This window comes from Podarcis cretensis (assembly GCF_951804945.1).
Source record: "Podarcis cretensis genome assembly, chromosome: 7".
Classification (NCBI taxonomy): domain Eukaryota; kingdom Metazoa; phylum Chordata; class Lepidosauria; order Squamata; family Lacertidae; genus Podarcis; species Podarcis cretensis.
Genome location: NC_137176.1, coordinates 79360048 through 79387796, shown reverse-complemented (window position 1 = coordinate 79387796; position 27749 = coordinate 79360048). Strand labels below are relative to the sequence as shown.

The window sequence follows — 27749 nt, the reverse complement described above, 5'->3', positions numbered from 1 at the left end:
TAATTATGAAATTATGGTGAGGTTTAATAAGTTAACTGCTTATATTTGGACAACTTTTCTGCTGTACTTTATTGGAAAGAGAAAAAAACATTTCATTAATAACAATTTGAACAACTTATTTAACTAAAACAGTAACATTATAGCATATGTATCCATGTTTGTTAACTGATGTGGTTAAACATTTTTTTAAAAGGTTTTTTTTAAAAAAACCTTAGACTGAATTAGCACACATGAAAAACTTAAAACAAATCCTTATTTACTGATGAATAGCCTTTGGACTATAATGTAACTTAAACAGAAAATGATCTTTAGGAAGATTTTCCCTCCAAAGGCATTTTATTTTAAAAATCCAATTTAAATTTTAAAAATATGATTACAATTTAAAAAACTATACACACACACACACACACATTTATTTTTATCCACCCTGCTCAAAAGTAAGCCCCATGCATCTGATGAGTAAGAACCCTGCTGCTTCCTAGGTGTATTGGATACTGCCTTCTTTTTGCTTTGGAGAGAAATCAGCATAATTTAAAATGCCACACTGCCCACGGTTTAAGCACCCACTGCTCATCAGTCCTTCAGACAAGCAGCTCCTAAACTTTTCTCATTTGCCTTCCACACACCCTTGCACCTACCCTCTCAAAACACAAAACATTTAGGAATTCCCCCTCCCCTGCAATGTTGATGGGCAGGAGAAACGGGGCCTTTTCTGCTGTGTCCCCTCCCTCCTTCAAGAGTAAGGAATCGCCTCCCTATTGAGGTGTGGGTGGCCCAAACTCTTCAAATTTTTAAGTGAGGTTAAAAAAACACACCCAGAAAACTTTCTGAGTTTGAGCCACCTGTTAACCTTAAGTTCTTTGAACCCATCTATTTGCAGTTCCTAGTCATTTTTAAGCTGGCCTTTCTCTTTTAATACACCTGTGGCATTGCTGGGTTTTAAATGGTTAGTTTTCAAAATCAGTTTGCTTTTATGAGATGCAAGCTGCGATGTGTTGCCATAGATTCGGAAAACTGCAATTGGCAGCAGTGTCCGAGCAGAAATCAGGACAATCCAGATGCATGGCAGCCCATGTTGGCAGTGTCGTTTTTTAAAAAGCAGCTCAACAGCTTTTCTGTCCGGATTTTCACTGTTTGAAATATGGCAGCCCTAAATCTGCCCCTCTTAGGTAGGCTGTGCCTTAAAAGCTGGTGAACAAATAAATTTATAAATGGCTTTGTTTGGGGGCGGTGCAGTCTATATTTCTTGTTTTTAAACAGTGAGTATTGTATTTTCTGATCTGGTTTTATCTTCCATAGCATGCAAGTTTCTAGAGGAAGAGAGAACTTGAGAACATTCAAACCACCCCCACCCACCCCCCACCCCATGTGTTATGGGGCTGAAACAATGTGTTTTCTCATTATGTGACATGCTTCTGTTTGGCATCAGTGAACATCATTTTTGTCAGTAATATGAGAGATTGTACATAGACTCCATTAAGGTGGGTTACTAGAATTTGTGCACACTTATTCCTCTTTATACAATCAGTGGGGCCAAATAAGCTTGAATCCAAGCACTACAGTATTGATTTGGTAGAATTGGTCGAAATATGTCACCAGACCTATTTCTGATAGGGACACCAAGCTGCATGCTTTTATGCACCATGTATTGCTGGTGTTATGTACTGAAGTTCTCACCCTGGGCCAGCAGGGGGATACTGTAGATAGTTATGCAAATGAAGGATTGAAAGTGATGTTCAGTGATTGGATAGTTTTAGAAAGTTGTTACAGTAACAAGGTACTGGAGCTCTATATAAGCAGGCTGACTGAGGCCTTCAGTTCAGTTCTGTTCTGGCCTCTGAATAAAGAAGAGCTGTTTGAAGTATCGCTATGTCGTCTGATATGTTCACCCACAACTTAACAGCTGGTGTTTTTTTTGAAAATACTTGTGTCTTTACTTTAAAGATTTGCTTTAAAAAACAGCTACACCTTTCGTTTGGTATTTTATTTTTATGTACAAAAATATTTCTAAAGGCAATGAGAATAAAAATGGTCTTTAAAAATCCGTCCCTTTGATCTCTTAAATGCAGCTCCTAAGTGGAAAAAGTCCATCTGCAGGCAGATGTTGTCCCTTCAGCTGCTCCACTGTGCATCTGTTGGTGGGGCTTGCTTTCCACGCGCCTGCGACATGACCTTTCGCCTGAGCTGTCTTACTTCCACCAGCAACTCCTGCTCTCTGGATTCCAGCTCTTGCCGTCCTCTGTCTAAAGAAACTAACAAAAAAAGGAAAAATGAGAATTAAAAGCCCCCCCTGGGGATTACAAGGGTGGAACAGCAACTTTTTGGAGATCAAAGCGGCATGAAGTTGTTTTATCTGGAAAGTGTAATTGCACATGTGAAAAGAACGTAAGACGAGTGTGCAGGATCAGGCACCTAGTCCAGCATTGTGTTCTCTCAGTGGACGGGATACGGGTGGCGCTGTGGGTTAAACCACAGAGCCTAGGACTTGCCAATCAGAAGGTCGGCGGTTCGAATCCCCGCAGCAGTTCGAAAGCACGTCAAAGTGCAAGTAGATAAATAGGTACCGCTCCAGCGGGAAGGTAAACGGCGTTTCTGTGCACTGCTCTGGTTCACCAGAAGTGGCTTAGTCATGCTGGCCACATGACCCAGAAGCTGTACGCCGGCTCCCTCAGTCAATAAAGCGAGATGAGCGCCGCAACCCTACAGTCAGTCACGACTGGACCTAATGGTCAGGGGTCCCTTTACCTTTACAGAGAAAGCATTATACATTTGAATTCTCAAAATATTTTGACAATTCCCTTGCCAAAGGCTACAAATGAAACCTGATGAGAGATGTTATGCTGAGTGTCCTCTTATTATCCTATAGAGACAATCCAGCGCTAGACAGAAAAAGTTCTAACTGCTTGGATCCGTCTCCTGCCTTTGGCCTCAAGAGTGCTGAGACACATAAGGTGCACAAAGTTCATAAAACAAACTGGCCAAGCTCCTGCAAATCAAGCTGGATCGCTACATTTTATTGTGGAGGTGGGGTAGGGAGATCAGAACAAACCATTTGGTTCCCAGCTAATCTCATCCACAGGATGGAGAACAACCTATTCGTTTGTTTGGAAGGAGCCCAAAAGACTTTGCTTAGCCACTTACAGTGTTTTGATGCTTCTTCTGCCGGCGAATCGTTTAAGCAGACATTGCCAGGCTGTGATTGAGTCTTGCTGGGTGACATGAGGGATTCTGAACTCTTTCGGGTCTGGGAGGCTCTCAAGTCACGCAGTCTCTCTGCAGAAAGGGGACAGGCAGCACCCAGGAAGTTCTTGCTAAGTTACAGGCACACTTTGAGCCAATGTATTTTATCAATTTTACACCAAAGCCACCTCAACTTTATACCCTGAATCATGATGAAAATGATGCCATTTTTGGAGCTGTCATACAAAAGCACTTCATTTATTCATGGAACGTATTATCTGAATAATAATTATTTTATACCCTGCCCATGTGTTATCCGGAATTGTGTTTTGAACACTATCAGGACACTGAATACAGGCTTTCATATGCCGCCTTGGTTCATTTCTACACTAGCCAAGACCTTAGAACAATCTTCAAGAGCAACTCCATCATGTCAGTCTAGCCTCAAGGCTCACAGAAATACAGAGCTAGTCTAGGTTATCTGTGAAGCAGGATGACCCAGGAATCATCAAATCATACGAACTGAAAGGGACACGAAGGGTCATCTCGTCCAACCTTCTGCAATGCAGGAATCTCAACTAAAGCATCCATGGTAGATGGCCACCCAACCTCTGCTTAAAATCCTCCAGGGAAGGACAGTCCACAAGGATTATCCAGCCCCTAGTCTGTACACAATGAAGTAATGATGGAGAGATTGATAAACTGAACACATTGAAGTATTATCAGCATGATTCCAGTGTACTACTGTTATCAAATTCTCTTGTTTCTCCAAGGAACTCAAGGTGGTGTGAATGGGGGTTATCCCATTTTATTTTCATTCTAACTTTGGCAGAATCATTTAGGAAGTTTGAATCTGGGCTCAAGGTAACTTAAGACAGGAGGATCACAAGTGCCTGGACCAAGGTCAAAACGTGGAGGGCTGTGACTGTCCTGATGTTCTGTAATACAGTGGTACCTCGGGTTACAGACGCGTCGGGTTACAGACACTTCAGGTTACAGACTCTGCTAACCCAGAAATAGTACCTCAGGTTAAGAACTTTGCTTCAGGATGAGAACAGAAATCGGGTGGCAGCAGCGGGAGGCCCCATTAGCTAAAGTGGAACCTCAGGTTAAGAACAGTTTCAGGTTAAGAACGGACCTCTGGAATGAATTAAGTTCTTAACCTGAGGTACCACCAAGGTACCTGAGGTTCTTAACCAAGGTACCACTGTACAGTGGTACCTTGGTTTACGAACTTAATCCGTTCCAGAAGTCCATTCTTAAACCAAAACCATTCTTAAACTGAGGCGCGCTTTCCCTAATGAGGCCTCCTGCCGCCAGTGCCCTTCCACCATTCGGATTCCATTCTTAGACTGAGGTAAAGTTTGCAAACCAGGACACTACTTCCAGTTTTGTGGCGTTCATAAACCAAATCGTTCATAAACAGGACTGTTCTTAAACCAAGGTACCTCTGTAGTTAAGACAGTTGGACTACGACCTGGGAGTTCAAGGTTCGAATCCCCACTCAGCCATGAAGCTCCCTGGGTGTCCTTGGGCCAGTCACCATCTCTTAGTCTGACCTACCTTGCAGGGTTGTTTGTGAGGCTGAAAGGGGGAGGAGGGGAACCAGAAACGCGACCTTGAGATCCTTGGAAGATAAAGGTGGCATATGAATGTTAAAAATCGGCTCCCATCAGTCTCAGCCAGCACTGCCAAAGGTCAGGGATTATGCGATCTGTTGCCCAAGGAGATTCGGACGGCCACAGGTTGCTCACACCTATCTTATCCACGATATAAGCACACTAGGTTTCAAATGGACCACAAATGTTACCATGTGCTTCAACTTTGATGTCTGAGGTAGTATTAAGGGGGGGGGGGAGGTTTACAGAAATGCCTGAAGTAAATGAACAAAACACGTGGACTGCATGCAGGAGGCTTAAGCACTCACCAAAATAGCTGTCTTCGTCTTGGAGCTTCTCAGCCAATTCTACAGCATCGTTCATTTCCCGTTCTAGAAAGCGCTTCCTGTTGGCATCCAAAGCAGCGGTCACAGCCTGCTCTGCTGCTAGCTGCTCTTGCTTTTCCAGGAGTTCCTCCCACTGAAAGAAAACAGGCACAGAGAAGATGCTGTATTGAAAAAGGGAGAGAGCGCAGTTGAAGAAGGAGGCAGCAGCACCAGGGACCCACACTCTTAAAGGTAAAGGAACCCCTAACCATTAGGTCCAGTCGTGACCGACTCTGGGGTTGCGGTGCTCATCTCGCTTTATTGGCCGAGGGAGCCGGCGTACAGCTTCCGGGTCATGTGGCCAGCATGACTAAGCCGCTTCTGGCGAACCAGAGCAGCGCACGGAAACGCCATTTACCTTCCTGTTGCAGCGGTACCTATTTATCTACTTGCACTCTGACGTGCTTTTGAACTGCTAGGTTGGCAGGAGCAGGGACCGAGCAATGGGAGCTCACCCCGTTGCGGGGATTCGAACCGCTGACCTTCTGATTGGCAAGTCCTAGGCTCTGTGGTTTAACCTACAACGCCACCTGCTTCCCCTACCCCAGCCTCGAATTCCTGCAGAGCTTTCTATGAAGGCGATGGAAAGAGGCATAAGTGCAGGGATCCCAGTTAGTGTGGGGGTCAGGTGGGATTGCTATGAGGAATTATGAAACATGGAGCACGCCAGTGATGAAAGCATTGCTTTGACTAGGTTTGATTCATTGACAATAATTTCCGATCAAATCCCACAAGCCTCTGCATCTCTGCCCATTTTCTCTACTGTCCATTCTCTCTGCCTGATAGTCACGTATAACATATTACACAGGCCAGTTGCTTCACCAGGCATCCTGGATCATAAATATAGAAGTCATCTTTTGATATAGCTTTTGTTAGTTTTGTTAATCTTAGGGCCAGGAAGAGAGTTCAGGAAGAGAGTTCACAAGGAGATGGTAGATACTACCTGTCCTTCCTCTCCTGTTTACTGCTGTTTATGACCTCCGGGGTTTGCTAAAAGCATTACTCCTTGATTCCTATTTCATTTACTCTGAACTATGTATGCATCCTCAAGTAGGAAATAGTTTCTTTGTAGTTAAAAGGATTTCTCTGATCTAACTTTGTCCCACATGGGGATGTTTTTGAAATGCTCAGAGGACATCTGATTGGTTCTTACACCACTGGGTTATAAGTTCTTTTGTTAATAAAAGGGACCTGGGCCAGGATGTGACAGATTATTATGTGCACTTCCTCCCAGAGTCTTGCTGGCCAAGCCTCGTGTGTATTTTATTAATCAGGGTCCAATCCTTCCTTGCCTTTGGAACGCAACAGTTGGGACTGCAGTGAGGGAGCAAACGGGCTGCTGCATTTTGAAGGAACAGGAAGCAACACACCGTAAGCCGCCCAACCAGAGCCACGCAAGAGGTGCAGTTCATCAGCCACAGAAGTGGTCCCTCCCCATGCCCTGTGACCCAACCGCGTGCACCAGCAGAGGCACAAACAACTCTGGCCAACCTCTCAGCACTCACTTTTCTGGCTTCCTCCTCTTTCATTGCCCCAAACAGCTCTGACTCTGCCATTCTGTTGTTACGGAGGTGCTTAGCCAGCTCTCGATATCGCAGGTCGCGATCCAGATCGCCGCTTCGTTGCTTGCGCAGGACCTGAGTCCGCCAGTCCGTGTTAATGTGCTCTTGATCTGCTTTGGCCAAGCATTCTTCAACCACCTCAAAAAAAAGAAAAGAGAAAAAAGATACCATTTGCATCAGGGAGAGACAGGCTTTGAGTCCGTTCCCTCGAGGAATGCGCCAGGTTTGTAAGAAGAGCCTCATTGCTTGCCTATGAAGGGTGAAAATTGTCGGCAGGCGATCAAAAAAGGAGGCTTTGCAAAAAGGAATCCCCCCCGCCATTATCCGCAAATCACTAATAAATGAGTATATTTGGGTAAGTGGAGCAGACCTTTTGTGAACTTTCTGTGTAACCCTGAAAGTACAGTAGCTTGCTTTGCTTAAAAGACATCTAGAGATGAATAGGCATGTGAAGCCAGGAGAGACTGGCCTGGTTTGAGGGCACAGAGTCACACTCCCCAACAGTAGCACCACTACCATTCACTGAGATAGCGTGGGGCAGGGTGGGCACAAGATGCGGGTCACAATATTGATTATGAATTATGGGAAATGTTGTGTGTTTCAACACAAGGTTAAAAATCAGGAGCTAAAACAATTTCTGCTCTTACTTGCTTTGCATTTGATTCTCCGTCCTGCTCAATTTCAATCAGCCTCTGAAGGAAAAGGTCTTCGTGATCAGCTTTTGCTCGGCTCGCATCCAGCTCCCCTTTCACTTCCTGAGCCACACTTTCCTGATCTTTGAGTAGTTTCTGCCGAGGTAGAAACTTTGGTTAGAAACAAGGATGGCGTGGAGGAGTGTTTTTATCAGCTAGAGTTCGTTTTGTATCAGAAGCACGAACAGGGATGCATCTTCAAAAGGTACAAAAAGGACTGAACTGCCATGCCAAACAAGAAGAGCCGGAGTGATTCTGCAGGTTAGAACAGCCGGATTTCTAGCCTGTTGCCAATTTGAAGCTCAGATCTGGCAGCACAGAATCACAGAGCTGGAAGCGATCCCTGAGGATCATCGAGTCTGGCCCCCTGCAATGCAGGAATCTCAACTAAATCATACATAACAGATGGTCCCTCTCCAACATAGTAAACTTTCCAAGCCACTCAGCTTTCCATCTGCATCCAATCTCAGCTTTGACAGTGAAGAGGATAAAGCTCTAACCAATTGTAGAGATGCATCAAATGTCTACCGAACCACAGTGAAATAACAAGGGCAAGGCATAGTCCAAACAACAACAACAACAATTTATAATAATAATAATAATAATTTACTTATACCCTGCTCATCTGGCTAGGTTTCCCCATCCACTCTGAGTGGCTCCCAACAGAATTAAAAGCACAATAAAACCTCAAACATTAAAAACCTCCCTAAACAGGGCTGCCTTCAGATGAGATACGACTGCAGGGTCCCAGCAAGCCAAGCGCACAAACCTGCTCAAAAAGCCGCCTTTGTGCCGTGAGCTCCATCTGCCGCACTTCTGCATCCTGAACTGTAGCAGCAGTTTCTTGCTCTCTCATAGACGCCTAGGACAGAAAGATATTGTTAGCCCAGAAGAGCAAGGATGTCCCTTCTTTCGTTGCCAGCATCTCCATATACAGTGGTACCTTGGTCCTCAAACTTAATCTGGAGCCCATTCAATTTCCAAAACAGTTCACAAACCAAGGGGCGGCTTCCAATTGGCTGCAGGAGCTTCCTGCACTCAATCAGAAGCTGTGGAAGCCACGTCGGACATTCGGCTTCCAAAAAAAGTTTGCAAACCAGACCATTTGTGGTGTTTGGGAGCCAAAACGGCTGAGTACCAAGGTATTCAACAACCAAGGTACAACTGTATATATTGAATTGAAATACTTTATTGTCGCTTGTACTACTTGTATACAGTGAGATTACACGAGCACCCCCCACTCAGCTCTCTTAAGTCTTAATTCCCCTCGTTTACTGATGCACACCCACCAAACCCAAAAGTCAGTTGCCCTGCTGTTATCTTTTCATTCAGCAGCCTAACAGCCCATGGATAGAAGCTGTTATTTACCCTGTTGGTGTGACTAATCATGCTTCTATATCTTCTGCCCAAGGGCAGGAGCTCAAGAAAGTGCCGGCCAGGGTGTGAATCATCCCTAAGAATTTTCCTCACTCTCCTGAGGCAACATTATATAAATTTATATATATATAAATAAATAACAACACACCCACCCACCAGGGTGGGGGGAAGTGGTATCGTTAACCAATACAGCCTCTTGTAAAAAGGCATCTTCCACCTCTCAGCCTCCCCTTACAGCTTTCCTACTTGGATCTAGACCAGCAGGGACTAACTTTTCAGACGAACCCAACCCCATAGTGAAGTTGTTTGGGTCTGGATCCACACACTCAAACGATGGCTACTTGGCCATAGAGAGACCAGCTTGCCCAACTCAAGAAAGCTGTTAGATAGCCCAGGGAAACAAGAGAATGCTCCAGAAGCCCTCAAAGTAGCTACACCTGCTGGTTTCTGCAATCCACTCCCAAGCAGGAGAAAGATGCAGGAGAGGAGTTTAAAGGCAGAAGAGTAAAGCCAATATGGGGAGCCTTTGGCTGCTGTGTTGCTGCTGGACAGAGCTTTACCTTTCTTGCAATTTCGTCATCAAGCCGTTTGAGCTCCATTTCCCGCTGATCTTGCTGGTACTTCAGGAAACGCCTCCTTGCGGCTTCCAGTAACTGCAGCTCCTTCACTTTCAGTTCTCGCTTCACAGCAGCTAGTCTTCAAAATGCAAACACAGAGGCAGGAATCAAGGAGGGCAGGAACAAGTGACCCTCTTGTGATACAGAAGTGACACTGGGCATTAGTAGCCTTTTCTAAGCAGCTGGCCATCAGCCCCAGCTACCATTGCCAGGGATAATGGGAAGTGTAGCCCAAAAACTGATGCAGTGTGAAATTCTGGAAGCAGCTTCCAGATGCCTACTGTAGCAATTCTCACTCTATGACAGCGTGGATTAAAATCAAATATTTTTTTAAAAAACAACAACAGATTTTAAAAATTTAAATTGGATTTTTAAAATAAAATGCTTCTGGAGGAAAAACCTTTCTAAAGATAGTTTTCTGTTTAAGTTGCATTATACAGTGGTACCTTGGTTCTCAAACTTAATCCGTCCTGGAAGTCTGTTCCAAAAGCCTTCTTATATATTAACAAAGCTGCATTCGACGGATGAGGGACACAGGTGGTGCTGTGGGTTAAACCACAGAGCCTAGGACTTGCCGATCAGAAGGTTGGCATTTCGAATCCCCGCGACTGGGTGAGCTCCCGTTGCTCAGTCCCTGCTCCTGCCAACCTAGCAGTTCGAAAGCGGGAAGGTAAACGGTGTTTCCATGTGCTGCTCTGGTTTGCCAGAAGCGGCTTAGTCATGCTGGCCACATGACCTGGAAGCTGTACGCCGGCTCCCTCGGCCAGTAAAGCGAGATGAGCGCCGCAACCCCAGAGTCGGTCATGACTGGACCTAACGGTCAGGGGTCCCTTTACTTTTACCTTTATTCAACTGATGAAAGTACATGATGTTTGACATGATTGAGAATCGTGGACTGAGGGACAAAGAATTATGAAGTGTTAAAATCGAGATGTGGAAAATATGGAAACAATGAGAAGAAGCAGAACTAAGATGTGGAGATATGCTTCAGAGATCCAGACTGTGGGGAGCTCCAAAAAATTAATAAATATAATTTGGACTATATTTTGGTGTTTTCTATTTTAGTTTTTTTTATTTTAATTGGAGCATTAGGATTGGATATATTAATTGGATGGTTTTTTTATTGGAAAAACAATAAAAATGATTTAAAAAAACCCCAAATCAAACCAAAGCGTTTTTAAACCAAGGCGTGCTTTCCCATAGAAAGCAATGCAAAATGGTTTAATCCGTTCCAGACAATTAAAAACAACGCCTAAAACAGCAATTCAACATGAATTTTACTATCTAATGAGACCACTGATCCATAAAATGAAAGCAATAAACCAGTCTACAATCTACTACCCCGTATCAAAAACTGGTAGTGAGCTACCCATTGCCATTGGAGGGATGAGAAGAGAGGGGGGAGTTTAAGTGGGGTTTGTGTGTGGAAACACTCAAACTGGAGGGACAAAGAGCACGCATGGGGTGTGTGGGAAAGGAGGTGGCTAACTGGATGCAGGAGAGGAGAGTTTCAGTGGGGGGGGGGAGGAAAGGGAGGCAAAAGTTCTCTTTGCCCCCCAAGCCAGCCTCCCCCCTCTAGTCAAAGCAGCTGAGCTGCAGAACGCTGCTGGGACACTTTTCCCCAATGCCCCAATCAGCACGATCTTTCGATCTCTCTCTCGTCAAAGCAGCTGGACTTCAGAGCGCTGCCAGGACACTTCTCCTCACCAGCCCAATCAGCGTGATCTCTCTAAAAACGGAAGTGCAACACTAAAACCAGAAGCTCAGGACACATCTGACTTCCCAAAAAATATATCAAGAACCAGAATGCTCACTTCTGGGTTTGCGACGTTCGGGTTTTAAGTTGTTTGTGAACTAGGCTGTTCGAGAACCAAGGTACCACTATAGTCCAAAGACTATGCATCAGTAAATAAGGATTTGTTTTAAGTTTTTCATGTGTGCTAAAACTCTAATGGTTTTTTTTAAAAAAATGTTTAACCACATCAGTTAACAAACATGGATACATATGCTATAATGTTATTGTTTTAGTTACAAACATTGTTTAAATTGTTATTAAGGAAATGATTATTTTCATCCTTCCAATAAATTATGGCAGAAAAGTTATCCAAATATAAAGTTACCATAACTTATTAAACCTCACAATAATTTCATAATTATCTGTGTATTTCTAATAGTATAACCAAATCAGAAATTTTTGATATAACTGTAAAAACAACTCTGAAAATTTATTATTCCAAAAATGAAACCTTCATCTGGTTGTAAATATTATTATTATACCAGCAAGAGTGAGTCTGTCTGTTAAAAAAATGATTTAAATCAAGTCTTACTGACTAGTGATTTAAATTGATTTGATTTAAATCAAATCCACCCTGCTCTGTGACCCAATAACGTAGAGCTTTTTACAGATGTAATCTAAACAGGGAAATGATATTTTGCAAGATGAAACTTTTTTTTTTGCAAGACAAGTCCACCTGCGGAAGAGCAGTTCTTCCAGTAATATTCCAGGGGTCAGTACTAGGGATGCTAAAATGGAAAATACCTCCGCCTTTGCTCTGCTAGTTTCTCCTCTTCCTTAAGCAGAATCTTCCTCCTTTGCTCCTCAGCCTCCTGAAGCAGCTCTTGCTTCCGATACCAAGTTTCATCTTCCACTCTGCGCTCGGCTGCTTTGGCCTCTATCTCCTGGACCAATTGTCTGCAGAGAACAATCACAGGGAAGTTTTCAAATGTCTGATGTTTCATTTTGCTTTTACATTTGTTGGAAGCCGCCCACAGTGTGTGGGGTAATGCAGTCAAGTGGGCAGGGTCCAAAAAATAAAACAAAACTATTATTCTTATTATTATTATTAATTTCAAACTTGACGGTTTAATGAAGCAAGAGTTCAAGCAAGTCATCATACTTTCAGTTCAAAGGACAAAATAGTTTTTAATCTCAAATACTATATGTAGGCAGTAATAGACTGGCCTAGATTATAAAGCAATGCAGGCTGAAGAGGAAAAAAAAGTTTGTTGTACATTAAAAAAACACACTATTGTTTCAAAGTCTTACCTCGGAAATCGAATGGAATCCATTCCGAAGTCCATCCGACTTCCAAAACGTTCGGAAACCAAGGTGCGGCTTCCGATTGGCTCCAGGAAGCTCCTGCAGCCAATCAGAACCCGGGCCGGATGTTCGGGTTCCAAAAGAACATTTGGAAACCAGAACACTCACTTCCGGGTTGGCAGCATTCGGAAGCCAAAATGTTCGACTTCTGTGGTACGACTGTACTGGCAATAGATAGCTAAGTCCAAAAACCCAAGATATTTTTCTCTTCAAATGTTCAGTTCTTCCCTTTCACAGGGGCACCCGCCTGTCAAAATGACACAAGGATGTCTGGTGGCCTGTTTACTTTTGCCCACAGTTAGAAATCAAACCACACGGGCTACGGAACAGTGATTTGCAAGTGTCACTCATCAATGGTGCCTGCATCTCCTCCCCTTTCAGCCAAATAGCCACCAGATCTTTGCAAAGGAGACCTCACTATTTCCAAAGGGCAGCCTGTTCCACGGTCAAACTGCTCTTGCCAGTAGGAAGCGTCACCTCAATGTTTAGCCAAAATCTACTTTCCCTGCAATTTCCATCCACTGCTTCTAGTCCGGAGCCACAGATACATATAGTGGTACCTCGTGTCACGTACCGTCCTCCTTGCGAACGCTTTGGGTTACGAGCTCCGCTAACCCGGAAGTAGATGCTCCCAGTTGCGAACTTTGCCCCGGGACGCGAGCGGAAGTCGTACGCCGGCGGCAGGAGGCGCCATTAGCGGAAGCGCGTCTCATGTTAAGAACGGTTTCGGCTTAAGAACAGAGCTCCCGAATGAATTACTGTATTTTCCCCCCTGGTATAAGACGCCCCCTATTTTGGGGGACTTCAATTTAAGAAAATGGGGGGAGATGGCCTCCGTGTATAAAACGCCTCCACATTTTAAAGGGAAAAAACCTAGTCTTATACATGGAAAAATACAATAGGTTTGTAACCACTGTAGGACCGCAGCATCTTCTAATGCAACTGATCTCCAACCAAGATGGTCCACGTCCTGCTTTACAAGATTGGGCTCGATTGCCCTCTTGAAGGGCAGTCCAGTTTCCCATCCCACCCCGAGTTGCCAGTCATCTTTCCATCAAATCTGCAAAACAGGCCACCCAACTAATTCCCCGCTGCCACCGGTTCAATACCTCTCTCTCAGGTACTCAATCTCATCCTGTCGGATTCGCTCTCGCTCCTGAGCTTGGTAATCCACAATGAACTTGGGGTACTTGTTAAAGATGGGGTACTGGCCCTTGGTCAGCGGCACAAAGTCCTCCAGCATGCGGCGCGGGTGGATGTCGGCCGGGGTGCATTCCATGAGGTGGTAAGCCTCTTTCAGCACAGCGCCGACGTCAAGGTTGTTCCGATGGTGGAAGAAATACTGCAACGAAGGTGGCCTTTGATTTAGGACAGAAATAAATAGGGGGAGAGGGATGCAGGTGGCACTGTGGGTTAAACCACAGAGCCTAGGACTTGCCATCAGAAGGTCGGCGGTTCAAATCCCCATGGCGGGGTGATCGCCCGTTGCTCGGTCCCTGCTCCTGCCAACCTAGCAGTTCGAAAGCACGTCAAAGTGCAAGTAGATAAATAGGTGCCATTTACCTTCCCGTTGCAGTGATACCTATTTATCTATTTGTACTTTGATGTGCTTTCGAACTGCTAGGTGGGCAGGAGCTGGGACAGAGCAACGGGAGCTCACCCCGTCGTGGCGATTCGAACTGCCGACCTACCGACCATAGGCTCAGTGGTTTAGACTACAGCGCCACCTGTGTCCCTTCTTGCCTTTTAGGAGGTTATAAAAACAGTTTATCTGCCTATCTACAGTCTGGGAGTGGCTGGGTGACCTCTTTTTCGAAAAATGTGAGAAATACCTTTTATCAGAACAGAGGCAGGGCTGCAGCCGTCAGCCTACCTTGTAAAGACTCTGGCAAGACTGCAGATTGTGAAGTGGATCCACGATCTGATACAGATTGCGATCCACCCAGATCGAGTCAGGCGAGTATGCTTTGGAGTACCAATTTGGTGGATTTCTCACACATTCCCTACTCCAGATGTTGCTCCACTATGCCTCCAATCAGCTCCAACCAGCTCCAGACAGCATGGCCATTGGCTAGAGATTATAGTAACTGCAGTTCAGCAACATCTTGATGGTCACAGGTTAGTCGCCCTGATATATAGCTTAGCTATCTACTAGTGTGGAGTGGATCATGCAGTAAGATCTCAGCTCCCAGGTGAACAGTTAGGCCCCGTGACTAGACACGCCGACCCAGCAGCAAGATGCTCACCTCAAAATCTTCCTTCTGATTGCAGTGAAGCAAAGGAGCTCTGGAAGAGATGATGTAAGCAGCAACCACCATCAGAAAGTAGGAAGGGTGGTTGGAGAAGATGTTATCAAACATTTTCAGCCATTCCTCCCTTGTCAGAACCTCTGAGAACATGGTTTCCAGAAGAGGCCAGGCGTAAACCTGGTGTCAGGTGGCAAAGACAATTAATGGTTACCGAAGCACAACACATTGAACAATTTCATGCCAATATTGTTCCATGCGAAAGCTGAATATGTATTTATTTTTAACCTGTGATGTTATGTTGTAGCTCATGAAATGCTGAAGCAGCTCTTTGTCATGGTGTGCCAATATGTTTTCCACCATGCCGAGGATGTTGACTGGAGGGTTGGGGAAAAACTCGAACCAGTGCTGACACCAATTCACTAAAAAGAAAAGAAACAGAAACAGCTCATTGCACTAACAGCAGCACACAAATGCAATTTCATCTGCAGTTTTGGTCCTGCCAATGACTAACTCATGTTTGAAAAGTTGGTGGGTGCAACAAGGGGGCAGTGATATTGAATCTTTCTCCCAAATGTGCCTTCCACTTGACATTTTTCAATGACAGCATTACACGCTGTGACATTTTGATGAAGCTCCTGCTAGCACGTGAATGGCCGCCATTCAATCTTATTGGGAAAATCCACATACTGTGCTTGGGGACACTTTTGAGCAGTGCAAAACCTCTCCCACTCATTCCCAACATTGGGTAGCCCAACCCTTATTGATAGAGGGGCTCTTGGGGGTTGATAATAATAATAATAATAATAATAATAATAATAATAATAATAATACTTTATTTATACCCCGCCCATCTGGCTGAGTTTCCCCAGCCACTCTGGGCGTCTCCCAATCAGTGTTAAAAACAGTACAGCATTACATATTAAAAACTTCCCTGAACAGGGCTGCCTTAAGATGTCTTCTGAATGTCAGGTAATTCTTTATCTCTTTGACATCTGATGGGAGGGCGTTCCACAGGGCGGGTGCCACTACCGAGAAGGCCCTCTGTCTGGTTCCCTGTAGCCTCACTTCTCGCAATGAGGGAACCGCCAGAAGGCCCTCGGCGCTGGATCTCAGTGTCCGGGCTGAACGATGGGGGTGGAGATGCTCCTTCAGGTATACAGGACCGAAGCCGTTTAGGGCTTTAAAGGTCAGCACCAACACTTTGAATCGTGCTCGGAAACGTACTGGGAGCCAGTGCAGATCTCTCAGAACCGGTGTTATGTGGTCCCAGCGGCCACTCCCAGTCACCAGTCTAGCTGCCGCATTCTGGATTAATTGCAGTTTCCGGGTCACCTTCAAAGGTAGCCCCACATAGAGCGCGTTGCAGTAGTCCAAGCGTGAGATAACCAGAGCATGCACCACTCTGGCGAGACAGTCCTGCGTACCAGGTGGAGCTGGTAGACAGCTGCCCTGGACACAGAGTTAACCTGCGCCTCCATGGACAGCTGTGAGTCCAAAATGACTCCCAGGCTGCGCACCTGGTCCTTCAGGGGCACAGTTACCCCATTCAGGACCAGGGAATCCTCCTCACCTGCCCGCCTCCTGTCCCCCAAAAACAGTACTTCTGTCTTGTCAGGATTCAACCTCAATCTGTTAGCCGCCATCCAACCTCCAGCCGCCTCCAGGCACTCACACAGGACCTTCACCGCCTTCACTGGTTCTGATTTAAAGGAGAGGTAGAGCTGGGTGTCATCTGCATACTGATGAACACCCAGTCCAAACCCCCTGATGATCTCTCCCAGCGGCTTCATATAGATGTTAAAAAGCATGGGGGAGAGGACGGAACCCTGAGGTACCCCACAAGTGAGGGCCCAAGGGTCTGAACACTCATCCCCCACACCACTTTCTAAACACGGCCCAGGAGGAAGGAGCGAAACCACTGTATAACAGTGCCCCCAGCTCCCAGCCCCTCTAGACGGTCCAGAAGGATGTTATGGTCGATGGTGTCAAAGGCCGCTGAGAGATCCAGCAGAACTAGGAAACAGCTCTCACCTTTGTCCCTAGCCCGCCGGAGATCATCAACCAGCGCGACCAAGGCAGTTTCAGTCCCATGGTGAGGCCTGAATCCCGATTGGAAGGGATCCAAATGGTCCGTTTCCTCCAGGCGTGCTTGGAGTTGAATGTTGCAGCACATCCCACAGAAGTCCTCATCATACCAGTCCTCCCTCCAGACATCACAACAAGGGGCATTTTGCTAGCTGGTAAACAATTTCCCCCTTTAATGGACTCACACAACCTTTACTGTGGAAATCGAGTGGATGCTGGACTCCATAGATATGCCAGCAATTCACAGCTCTCTGCTATGTGCAAGCTGTCTCTTGGAAGCTACTTCAAAGGCAGTGCCTGTGCTTGGACAATCATAGCTTGGCTTAATTGCAGCATTTCCCAAACTTGTGTCTCTGGCTGTTTTTGGACTACGATACCCATCATCCCTGACCACTAGACCTGCTGGCTAGGGATGATGGGAGTTGTAGTCCAAAAACAGACCCAAGTTTGGGAAACCCTGGCTTAACGGAACCAACATATAATTATTGAAAGACAGCCCACAGTATAGGAAGTATGTCATCATTCAAGAGTGCTCCTGCCTTACCTATTACAGTAGCAACCACTTCAAAGCAGATGAGCTGGTTGTTCTGGAAGAGTTTGACAAAAGGGAAGGCCAACAGAGGGACGTAGGGCATCTCGCCAAAGATGGCAGACCAGCGAGCTAGAGCAGATAAGGTCCTGTGCATGGACAGAAGAAGCAAGTGCTCAGAAAAACGTTGGCCGAGAAGAATCTCATTTAGTGAAGAGTTAAAATCAGCCTTAACCAAGCTTGCGCCCTTCGGATGGTTGGAGTATAACTCCCATCAGCCCTAGTCAGTGTGGCTGAGCTAGCTGGGGCTCATCTTCCCTTCTTTCCCACCTGAAAACATGTCCATATTTACCTTTGTAGGACTCTCAAGAGTTTCCTGCTTTTAATAGGGTATTCATTCTGAAGGTGCACAAAAGCCGAATGGGTCCCTTTATCCAACAGGCTGCTAAAGGCCAAGTGGTTTTCTGGGAGATGAAGTAAGGCCCGCCAAACAAACATCCTGTAGCGACAAGGGAGATTTGCAGACACAGGCCAGTTTGTGCAGAAGCGGCAGAGCCATGATGCTAGCTTCCCAACAGGTGTGGTCACAGTTGCTTACTGCGAAGGATGAGGCAGTGGAGAAGTCAGCAGGGTGCAAATGCATCGGCAGGAGTGTCTCCACCAGAGCATATGCACCACGCTGGCTTCCCCACTTGCAGTAAGCAGCAGCAACCCCCCTGCTGTGGGGCTGGTGCAGTGGCTCCACTTTTGGTAGAAGGAAAGACATCAGGTTTGCACCCCACGCACCTGTATTTTGCAGGATACTCCCCAAATCCTTTCAGCAAGGTTCGCAGCCGCTTCTTGTTCAATCCATCGGGCAGCTCATTCTGGAACAGGAGCCACAAATTATTTATTGCACTGAAATGGCCTTTTTCCGCCCTTCCTGTCTCTCCTCTCTAACCTCTTTCCTCCGTTTTGAATTCTGCACCTTGCAGTCTCTACTGCGGGTCCACATTATGACCAAGCTACCCTCCTTTTCGGTCCTTTGCACCTTGAAATGCCATCTATTGATTTTCAAAACCAGCTGCGTGCTGCCTTAGAGCGGCCACCCTTTAAGGCACAACTTTTGAGTCAACTGTGCATAATCACCAGCTATCTGGCGAGAGGGGTGTTCCCAGACTGGGATGTTTGCATCTCTCTGGCAGAACTCATCTCGGCCAAGTTGTAAGGGAAAAAGAGCTGGGAACTGGGAAGGAACAAAATGTGGAATGAAACATGTATCTTCCAATTTTTTTTAGCTCAGAAACATATTGGGGAGGAGTGCCTGCCTTGGCTTTAGTGGTCGTAAAGGTAAAGGTAAAGGTAAAGGTAAAGGTAAAGGTAAAGGTAAAGGTAAAGACTGACCATTAGGTCCAGTCGTGACTGACTCTGGGGTTACGGCGCTCATCTCACTTTATTGGCCGAGGGAGCCAGCGTACAGCTTCTGGGTCATGTGGCCAGCATGACTAAGCCGCTTCTGGCAAACCAGAGCAGCGCACGGAAACGCCGTTTACCTTCCTGCCGGAGCGGTACCTATTTATCTACTTGCACTTTGACGTGCTTTTGAACTGCTAGGTTGGCAGGAGCAGGGACCGAGCAACGGGAGCTCACCCCATTGTGGGGATTCGAACCCCCGACCTTCTGATCGACAAGTCCTAGGCTCTGAGGTTTAACCCACAGCGCCACCCGCATCCCTTAGTGGTTGTAGCAGTAATTTGAACCTTGGGTGCGCTATTTCCAAGGAGGAAGATTTATACTAGCCTCCTCCACCCTGGTGGCCTCCAGACGTTGGACTCCAACTCACATCGGTCCCAACCAGCGTGGCCAATAGTCAGGGAAGATGGGAGTTGTAGTTTAGGAAAACAACAACACGTCTAGAGGGCATCAATGGTAGGGAAGGCTGTTCCATACAGTCAGTCACAGTAGTGGCGACCTTCTATTTCTTATTATTTTATTAATTCCACCCTTCCTCCTAAGAAACTCAGGGTAGTGTGTGTGGATTTTCTACTTCAGGAATCAGATCTTGGCCCTGCCCTGCCAAAGGTTCTTACCTCTTTATCCTCATCATGTGACACATCCGGCTGTGGTTTTAACGTTTTGGTTTGGATCTTTCCCCTTTTCGATTGCCAGGGTCTTTCTGAGATGCCGGGTGTCACTCGCACTGTCAGCTTGCTAGTGTCAAATTTGTTTTTAGATGACTCTTCAATCACTTTAAACAGAGGTGGAGGAGGCTAAAAAGCAGAAAATCCAGGAAGGAGATCCATTAAAAACCTTTCAACGCCGGAATGCAAAATGTATTCTGTAAAACCTAGTTAAAAGTCTAAATAATCCTGGTCACTGCCTAAATACAAACCAATATGCTGCTGAGTAAGAAATGTAGAAGTTATCTAATTCTAGAAGCCTGTCTAAATTCTGCCCTATAACTCACAAGAGGCATTAGTGGATAAGGCAATTTTCGAAAGACTCAAATCTGGGTTGATCATTTTTAAACTTTTAAGGTTGATATTTCCCCCCTCGATTCATTAGAATGGCTTATATCAATGCGCAGACTAAATCAATTAGTTTCCGACCCACCTTAAATCATAAATCAACTCATAGCCATTATCCTCCAGGGAGAACTCTTCACCTGGTTTGAAATCAAAACTCTGAGATGTACAGTATATTTGCTAACACATGAGGTGTTGCTTGCAGGGGAGAAAAAAAAACTGGTTGGGAGGAAGAGTCCCCTGCCCATTGATTTTCCATTGCAACCCGCTCCTCCCACACTGAAGCCATAGCTCTTCCACAGCAGAGCATTGGAACTGGAAGCAACTCGGACCAGAGAAAAACACATTCAATTGCAGGCCCAAAGCAACAGTTGGCAGGGACTTCCTAAAGGCATCTGTCAGAACAGAATGCTGCACTGCATGGGCCTTTGGTTGACGGAGTGAATAAAGAGGATTCTTCTGATGTACCTTGTTTACTTCTTTTGTCAGTGCCTGGACACTATATATGTTAAGGCTGCCGTTCTCCATGACCGCTGCAATGTACCTCCCATTAGGGCTCACGGCGACAAGGCTGATTCCCTCCTCGTGGCTGCCGACATCAAAGAGTAGCTTGCATGTCCTTATGTTGATGACTCTCATGATATTATCTTGACTCAGCACTCCAAGAACCTAGAGGGCAAAGAAGAGGGTGTAAGAGAGCTAATGTGGAATGGACAAAGAGCTTAATTTGCTTTATTAAGCAAACAGACATAACACTGTGATCCTAAGTAGGACTTCTATCTGCGTAAGCATGCGTAAGATTATGCAGTAATATTCTGTAGGCAAGAAAATTGTTTTCATTTACATATGCAGACTCTAATGCAATAGGTTTTTTTAAAAAATTATGCAGACATAGAACTGTTGCGTGTCACATGTCTGTTTACATTCCAGCACAGTTTGCTGGGAACTTCCGTTGTGTGTATAGCCTTTGCTTTTCCCTGTCTCTCTGAGAAGACAAAGAGAAAGACGACATGTTTCTTTGTCCTGATTTATGATTAATAAATCTGTAGTTGTAGTATGCTTCCACAAGCCTCACGCCTATTCTGGGTGCGCAGTTCGCTGTGCTGATATAGTGTGCCCTGGCTTTGAAGCTTGGGTGCGCAACCCGAAAACGTGTAACCTGAAGCGTCTGTAACCTGAGGTACCACTGTATAAGATGATGCTTTTTTGCTAAAAAAAAAAGAGAAAAAGGCAAAAATTGGGCGTCGTCTTATACACAGATAGCGAATGCAAAGTGAGGACGTGCAATTAATGGCAGCAGCAAGCAGGAGATTGGCAGCGGTGATTGGGCAGGTGATTGGTGGCTGTGGCAAGGCCTGCTGGCGATTGGCTGGGCCAAGTGGGTGGGTGGGCTGTTGGTGGCAGCAAGTGGGCAGGCAATTGATGGCTGTTGCAAGCTGTGTGACTGGCAGTGGCGGGCAAGCGATTGGTGGAAGTGACCTCCCCCACACCCCTAAAAAGCTAAACAACTTAATTTTCTTAATTATGCGTTAAAAAAATATAGGGATTGTCTTATACATGGGGGCGTCTTATACACGGAAAAATATGGTATGTGTCAGCTACCAGGAGCTTAGTGAACACCATTCTGTTTCGAACTCTGCCACGCACCTGATTAGAACCACCGTCAAAGCTGTCTGGGAGGAATTCGAGGTGGCGAACAGCTCGCACTTTGGTGGGCATCTGGATGATCCGAAGCAGCTGCTTGGACTCCAAGCACCACAAGTGAAGGTGGTTTGATTTGCCCCCCGCTGCAAGGACACGGCCATCTCTGCACCCCAAAACAAGACATAGTTGACGTGAATGGAGGGGAAGGGACACAGCGCAGTGGTAGAACACCTGCTTTGTATCCAGAAGGTGTGCATGTCTCCCACCTTGACTGCCTGGATAACCGCTGCTAGTCTGGGTAGCTGATACCAAGCCAAGTGGACCAACAGTGTGACTCAGTAAAAAGCACGTGGCTCTGCCAGCTGATTGGAGGCAAGCACCTCTGCCCAACAGCAGAGGAAAAATAAATCAAAAAGGATGAGACATTGACCAGAGGAGGAATGACTGCTGGGAGGAGTGCAGAGAGAAAAAACCCCATGGCACACCTGTACCAGCAAAACTAGACGCCTTAATCTGCCCCAGCTGCAATAAAACAGATTTCTCCCATACGATAATCTTTATTATCATTGTCCCATACAGAACAATGAAAATGAAAAAATCTACATCATTCAAAAACCAACAAGCCTGCTATCCCAGCCTGGTTAACCCCCTAAAAACTCTGATACCCTATAATTAAATACAATATACTCTCACAGAGACTACCTTACATTGTGTTTAAAACCAAAATCACATTTGGATAAAAACTGTTTCTCAGGCGGCTAGTCCTAGTCTTTATAACCCTGTACCTTCTTCCAGAAGGCAGAAGCTGAAAGAGATCATTTCTGGGGTGTGCACTATCCTGCACCATCTCTGCAGCTTTCATATGAGACCTGGAAGCGTAGATTTGATCCAAGGTGGGAAGAGTGCACCCAATTATTCTCTCCACAGTCTTTACAACCCTGGGCAGCATTGTTTTCCCCCCCCCCCGACTGTTCAACTCCCAAACCACACACACAGACCATAAGTTAATACACTCTCAACAGTACAATGGTAAAATGCCATCAACAAGTCCTTTGAAAAATTATTTTTCTGGATGATTCTCAGAAAATATAACCTCTACTGTGCTCTCTTCATCAAGTCTTTAAGTTAAGGAGTAAGTTGTTTTTCCTGCATCACTCCCCCAACTGCTCAACTTCCTTCCTATAGGCCGCCTCCCCCTCTCCCCCTCTCCATATCAGTCTCTATAGCCATAATACAAACTGTAACCTTCCAACAGTTTGACTTCACCACTGTAGGCGCAATCTATTGTCTCTCAAGACACACGGATGCCGGGAAATCTAACCATAACTCAGCATTACCTAGAAGGACCTCTGCATGGTTGCAGAGTGTGAATTACCTTGTAACAGCAAAAACTTTATAGCTCAACGAAGATCCTTCAACGGGCGAAGGCAGCTGAAACTTGCAGCGAAGGGTATCAAACTCCCAGGCAAAAATAGAGTTATCTTTAAAGCAGCTGAGGATGGTGTTACTTAGTGGAAGAAAGAAAACCTGAAATCACAGGGAGGAAGACTTGGAAACAGTCCTTGCATTGAGAAGGAAATACCTCCAAGGTACGGAATTCTAAAATACTGTATGCACTTTCAACTGTTTAATCTCTTACACTTCTGTAATGTGATAGGACCACATGAGCTTCGAGGTACCCGAATACTAGGGCTCCAGGAGAACCTGGAAAATGGGGAAAGTCAGGCTTGAGTTCGTGCAGCACAATCAAGCTCTGGCAAAAGGAGGACACACAGGAAGCGATCACTGAAAGCAAATACTTTGCAACAATGGCTGGACCAGGCCACGTGGTACTGTCTAAGCCTCTCTGAAAGCTTCCAAGTGTCAACAAGGTTGGCAACCTGGGCAAAGGAAATGTTTCTTTGGACTGACCTTCTGAATGCCCACAGACTGCCGGACCTGCAGCTTTCTTTTCCTCTGAAAAGTGTCGAGATCCCAAAGCTGGGCTGTGTCAGTAGACGACGTGATGGCATATCTACCAGAACCATGAACGGAGATGGAGGACACCGAAGATTCATGTCCTCTCATCCAACTAACAAGTTCTTTGGTATCTAAGGAAAGAAGAAGAGCAAAGAGATAAGACCATGGTGGGACCTTCGAGCACACAGTCTAATTCAAGCTTCTGGGGGAAGTCTCAGCGGTGTCCGGTGCAAACAGGGGAAGCCATATGAGAGTTGACTCTGGCAGAGATGGTTCAAAGACAGCGTTTCCACCCAGATTCACTTCCAGCCTGAAAGGTGAATTACCTGTCAGATGATAAGCGGGTGTCAAAAACGACCAGTGGAAATACTATCATAGCACATATTTTGTTATGTTATTTATCTTTAGTTTATTAATAAAAATGTGTTGTTGTTTTAAAAAGGAGAGCAGTGGAGGTTGGGTCAGTTCTGGATCCTGCCCTCAGGCTGAAAACGGTTACGTACCCCTGATTTAATCAAAGATAATAAAACTCCAGTTCTGAGGTTCCTAAACTAGTCCATGGACCTCCAGTGGTCCTTGAGGGTCATTCTGGTAGTCCATGGTGCATTAGAGGATTTGTGACTGAACACAAGAGATGGGACACCTCTTGCATTAAACATTAATATTGCTTTTTAACTGCTGTATGGGTGTTGTTTTTAAAATAAAGCAACTAAAAATTACACAGCATCTAGATCACCACATTACAACTGCTACAACAGGCAGAAAAGCCATTAAGTGGTCCACCAAGATGCTCAACAATTTTCAAGTTTTTTGAATTTTCGGTAAGAAAAAGAACTTGAAAACCGCAGCTCTAGTTTTATCATCACACACATGAGATGAAATAGAAACTGAGAACCAGTCATATATAAGGAACACAGGTTTTGTTAACCATGCTCAGTACCTGTATCAAAACATTTAATGGAATAATCAGCCAAAGCCACAAGGAATTCTGTTTTCCTGCGGAGATTAAACGCCAGAGCAGTACAAGCTTGCATTGTTCGTTGCACCAGTTTGAACCTATTTGAACAAATCAAAATTATTACTTCAGAAGACAAGGAAAACTCACTGCAGCCATAAATCAAAGAGTGATTGTTGGTAAGACACATGCCTCAGTACAGCATTTGTGATTATATCACAGGCTATATAGTAGCCAAAAGACAATCTTATGAAATGAAGAATAACAGTTGTTAAAATCAACCAAAGTTGAAACGACACAATAAACCATGGTTAGCAAAAACCAGAAGCAAAAGCTTCCAAACTGCTATTTGCGCCTGTTCTTGGCAACAGGGTGGGCAGTGTTTGAGATAAGGCTTCCTTAGGCTTGCTTTTGCAACACTAAACTATGTTTTAGAGCTATGGAGAAATCAGCCCAGTTTTTTGAGTATATAAACAACTGGATAGGAACTTACTAGGGCCAGAAGGGTAATCTAGAAAGAGCTCACCTCTCTACTTCATGCTTAAAACAGTGCTAGTGTATGTATCCCTCTACTGACCCACGGTTTTTATATTTTTAATCAGAGCACATCAAAAGATCAGAGACAAAGAAGCAGCACTTGCCTGTTGCCCACCAAGTCAAAAACGTAGATATTCCCTTGATGATCTCCAGAAAGCAGTGCATCTCCGGAACTGTCAAAAGCCACATTCAAAAAGCGAATGGTCTTGGAATGATAGCCTGTGGCACTGTGAATAATATTTACGATGACTCTGAAAACAAGAAGGTGTCAACAGCATGGTGTTATGAAGCTGTGAGAACACCTTCCCCTACCCTGCTTTTTAAGATGCTGTCTAGGTTTGCCATTGCCTTTCTCCCAAGAAGCAGGCGTCTCTTAATTTCTTGGCTGCTGTCACCATCTGCAGTGATCATGGAGCCCAAGAAAGTAAAATCTCTCACTGCCTCCATTTCTTCCCCTTCTATTTGCCAGGAGGTGATGGGACCAGTGGCCATGATCTTCGTTTTTTGGAAATCAAAAAAAATTGTATAAGATGTCAATACAGTGGTACCTCGGGTTAAGTACTTAATTCGTTCCGGAGGTCCGTTCTTAACCTGAAACTGTTCTTAACCTGAAGCACCACTTTAGCTAATGGGGCCTCCCGCTGCCGCCGGAGTACGGTTTCTGTTCTCATCCTGAAGCAAAGTTCTTAAGCCGAGGTACTATTTCTGGGTTAGCTGAGTCTGTAACCTGAAGCGTCTGTAACCTGAAGCGTATGTAACCCGAGGTACCATTGTATATGTTTTATCACTGTGGAAAATGACATGCTGAAAATTATTTTAAAATTATTTTTAAAAAGGAGGAAAGGCCAATTCAGTAGGGACTGCATTGGAACCGAAAGGGTAGCCTGCTCCTGGACGTGGGAGCTCCACTGATGACACCCAAGGACAGGGTCCCCCCCCCCCCCAAAAAAACCCCACACCCACCCTAAAGCCCGTTTCCCCGCCCGGTTTACCCCTGCTGCGTGGCCGGGGAGGGCTTGCGGTGCCAAATCTTCCCGTCCTCCCGGCTCCCCAGGTCCGAGCTCTGCATCCTGACGAGGAACTGAGGCGAAGCCGCCGCCGCCGCCGCCTCCCGCTCGAAAAGGTTCCAACCGCCCTGGCCCCGCCCCGCGCCAACCGCCGCTCGCCTTCCGTGGCCCCGCCTACTTCGGAAGGCACCAAAATCCCGCCGCGGGTAAGTTTAGACCTCCCTTCCGTTATTTGAGGGTTCCCGAACGCCAAAAGGCAGGAGAGGCTTCTATCTCTCCCCCCCCCTACGCTTCCTTCTCAGGGTGGGCCAATCCACCCCGTTGCATGCCGGGAGTTGTGGTTTCCTTTTCTATCCGCACAGGTGGAAACCGGGCTTGGGAGGCGTTGGGAGGAGGCGGGCCGGTTCAGGTGTTAACGGCCAGGGCTGTGGGGTTAGATTCAGGAGGCTTTAAAGTTTGCTTTCATGCTTTAGCTGCAAGGTTGTCTTGGGTTCTCATTATTCCTCCTCTTTGTGGTAGAAACAGATTTAAATGTATGCATTCTGCGTTTTTATCCTGTGAAACGCCTTGAGATTTGCGGGTGTAGGGCGGTGTATAAATTTATTAAATGATTATACAGTAATAATAATAATAATAATAATAATAATAATAATAATAATAATAATAGTATCACTTATTGATATGTATAGAATGATTTCACAAAGTTAAATTAAGTTAAGCTAAGCAGATCCATTAGGCTGAATGTTTCATTATTGAGATACAAAAATACAATCTCAATAATAAAGTTATAAAATAATAAGGGAGTCACGCACGGGTGGAGGAAAGACACAAGGCAAGAAATAAGAAATGGATAAATGTTGGTACGTAATGAAATGTGAAAATGTGAATTTACAAATATAATGTATATGTATCACTATGTAAAGATTTCATATATGTATTGCAACAAAAATAAATAAATAAATAAATAAATAATATCACTTGTTTTAAAAATAAAGCGGACATAACCACCCACCGTAATTAGAAGGCATCTCATGGTGCAAGAATAATCAATCGGAATGGATTCCGCGGTCATCTTGTCCAACCCCCCTGCAATGCAGGAATATCACCGAATGCATCCATGACTGATGGCCATGCTTAAAATTATTATTGTTTATTAAATCTGTATACCACCCTTCATCCAAAGATCTCTGGGCGGTTCACAGCATAAAGAATACAAAACAAAAACAGAAAATGCATAACGAGACCAAGAACAAACCAAACCGATAACCCTCCCTCCAAGCAAGGAGAGTCCACCATCTCTCTTGGAAGTCTGTTCATGCGCCTTTAAAAAAAATGCATTGTGGTAGGTAGACATTCAAGAGGGGCCCAGTACCCACGCAGAGGTAGAGATTTGCTAGGCTTGCCACACGTCACTAAAAATACTGACATGTCCTGGCTTTCGGTTGTAAAAATGGGGTTGGGGAAATGTTACGGAATCGGAAAAATGTATTAAAATGTGGTGGAAAAAGCAGCGGAAACAGCTCCAGAAGCTTAAAACCACTACAGTACTGTATTTGTAGCTGAGGTTTCCCCATAAAGCTCAATAACGTTGGTGGTTTCCTTAAAAAAAAGGTCAACTCTGGGAGTCAGGAATTACACTTTTTGAAATATGGCAACTCTAGATTTGCGGTTAAGTGTCATGTAAACTCTGGATTATATATGCATACATACGTATATATATGTATACACACACACACACACACACACACATATATATATATATATATAT

General features: G+C 45.2%; 1 protein-coding gene across 1 annotated transcript; it reads right to left on the bottom strand.

Moving 5' to 3' along the window:
- Positions 1-1965: 1965 nt before the first annotated feature.
- TBC1D31 (TBC1 domain family member 31) lies at positions 1966-26125 on the bottom strand. The gene is made up of 22 exons (XM_079984582.1): positions 25967-26125; positions 25079-25225; positions 24423-24538; positions 23435-23613; positions 22899-23050; positions 21527-21686; positions 20348-20548; positions 19445-19624; positions 18162-18241; positions 17728-17874; positions 17391-17524; positions 15047-15180; positions 14759-14938; positions 13622-13854; positions 11952-12104; positions 9356-9491; positions 8188-8280; positions 7374-7514; positions 6670-6864; positions 5108-5258; positions 3142-3273; positions 1966-2252 (listed from the first exon to the last, which is right to left on the bottom strand). Exons 1-22 carry the CDS (start codon positions 26041-26043, stop codon positions 2113-2115), a joined length of 3261 nt encoding a protein of 1086 aa, XP_079840708.1. The 5' UTR covers positions 26044-26125; the 3' UTR covers positions 1966-2112.
- Between the last annotated feature and the right edge of the window lie 1624 nt (positions 26126-27749).

Coding starts and splice junctions, on each gene's coding strand:
- TBC1D31 (XM_079984582.1), bottom strand. CDS start 26,043: ATGCAGAGCTCGGACCTGGGGAGCCGGGAGGACGGGAAGATTTGGCAC. Junction 17,525..17,727: donor CTCTTGAGAGTCCTACAAAG/GTAAATATGGAC, acceptor GTCCATGCACAG/GACCTTATCTGCTCTAGCTC. Junction 13,855..14,758: donor ATCAGAAGGAAGATTTTGAG/GTGAGCATCTTG, acceptor CCTTCGTTGCAG/TATTTCTTCCACCATCGGAA.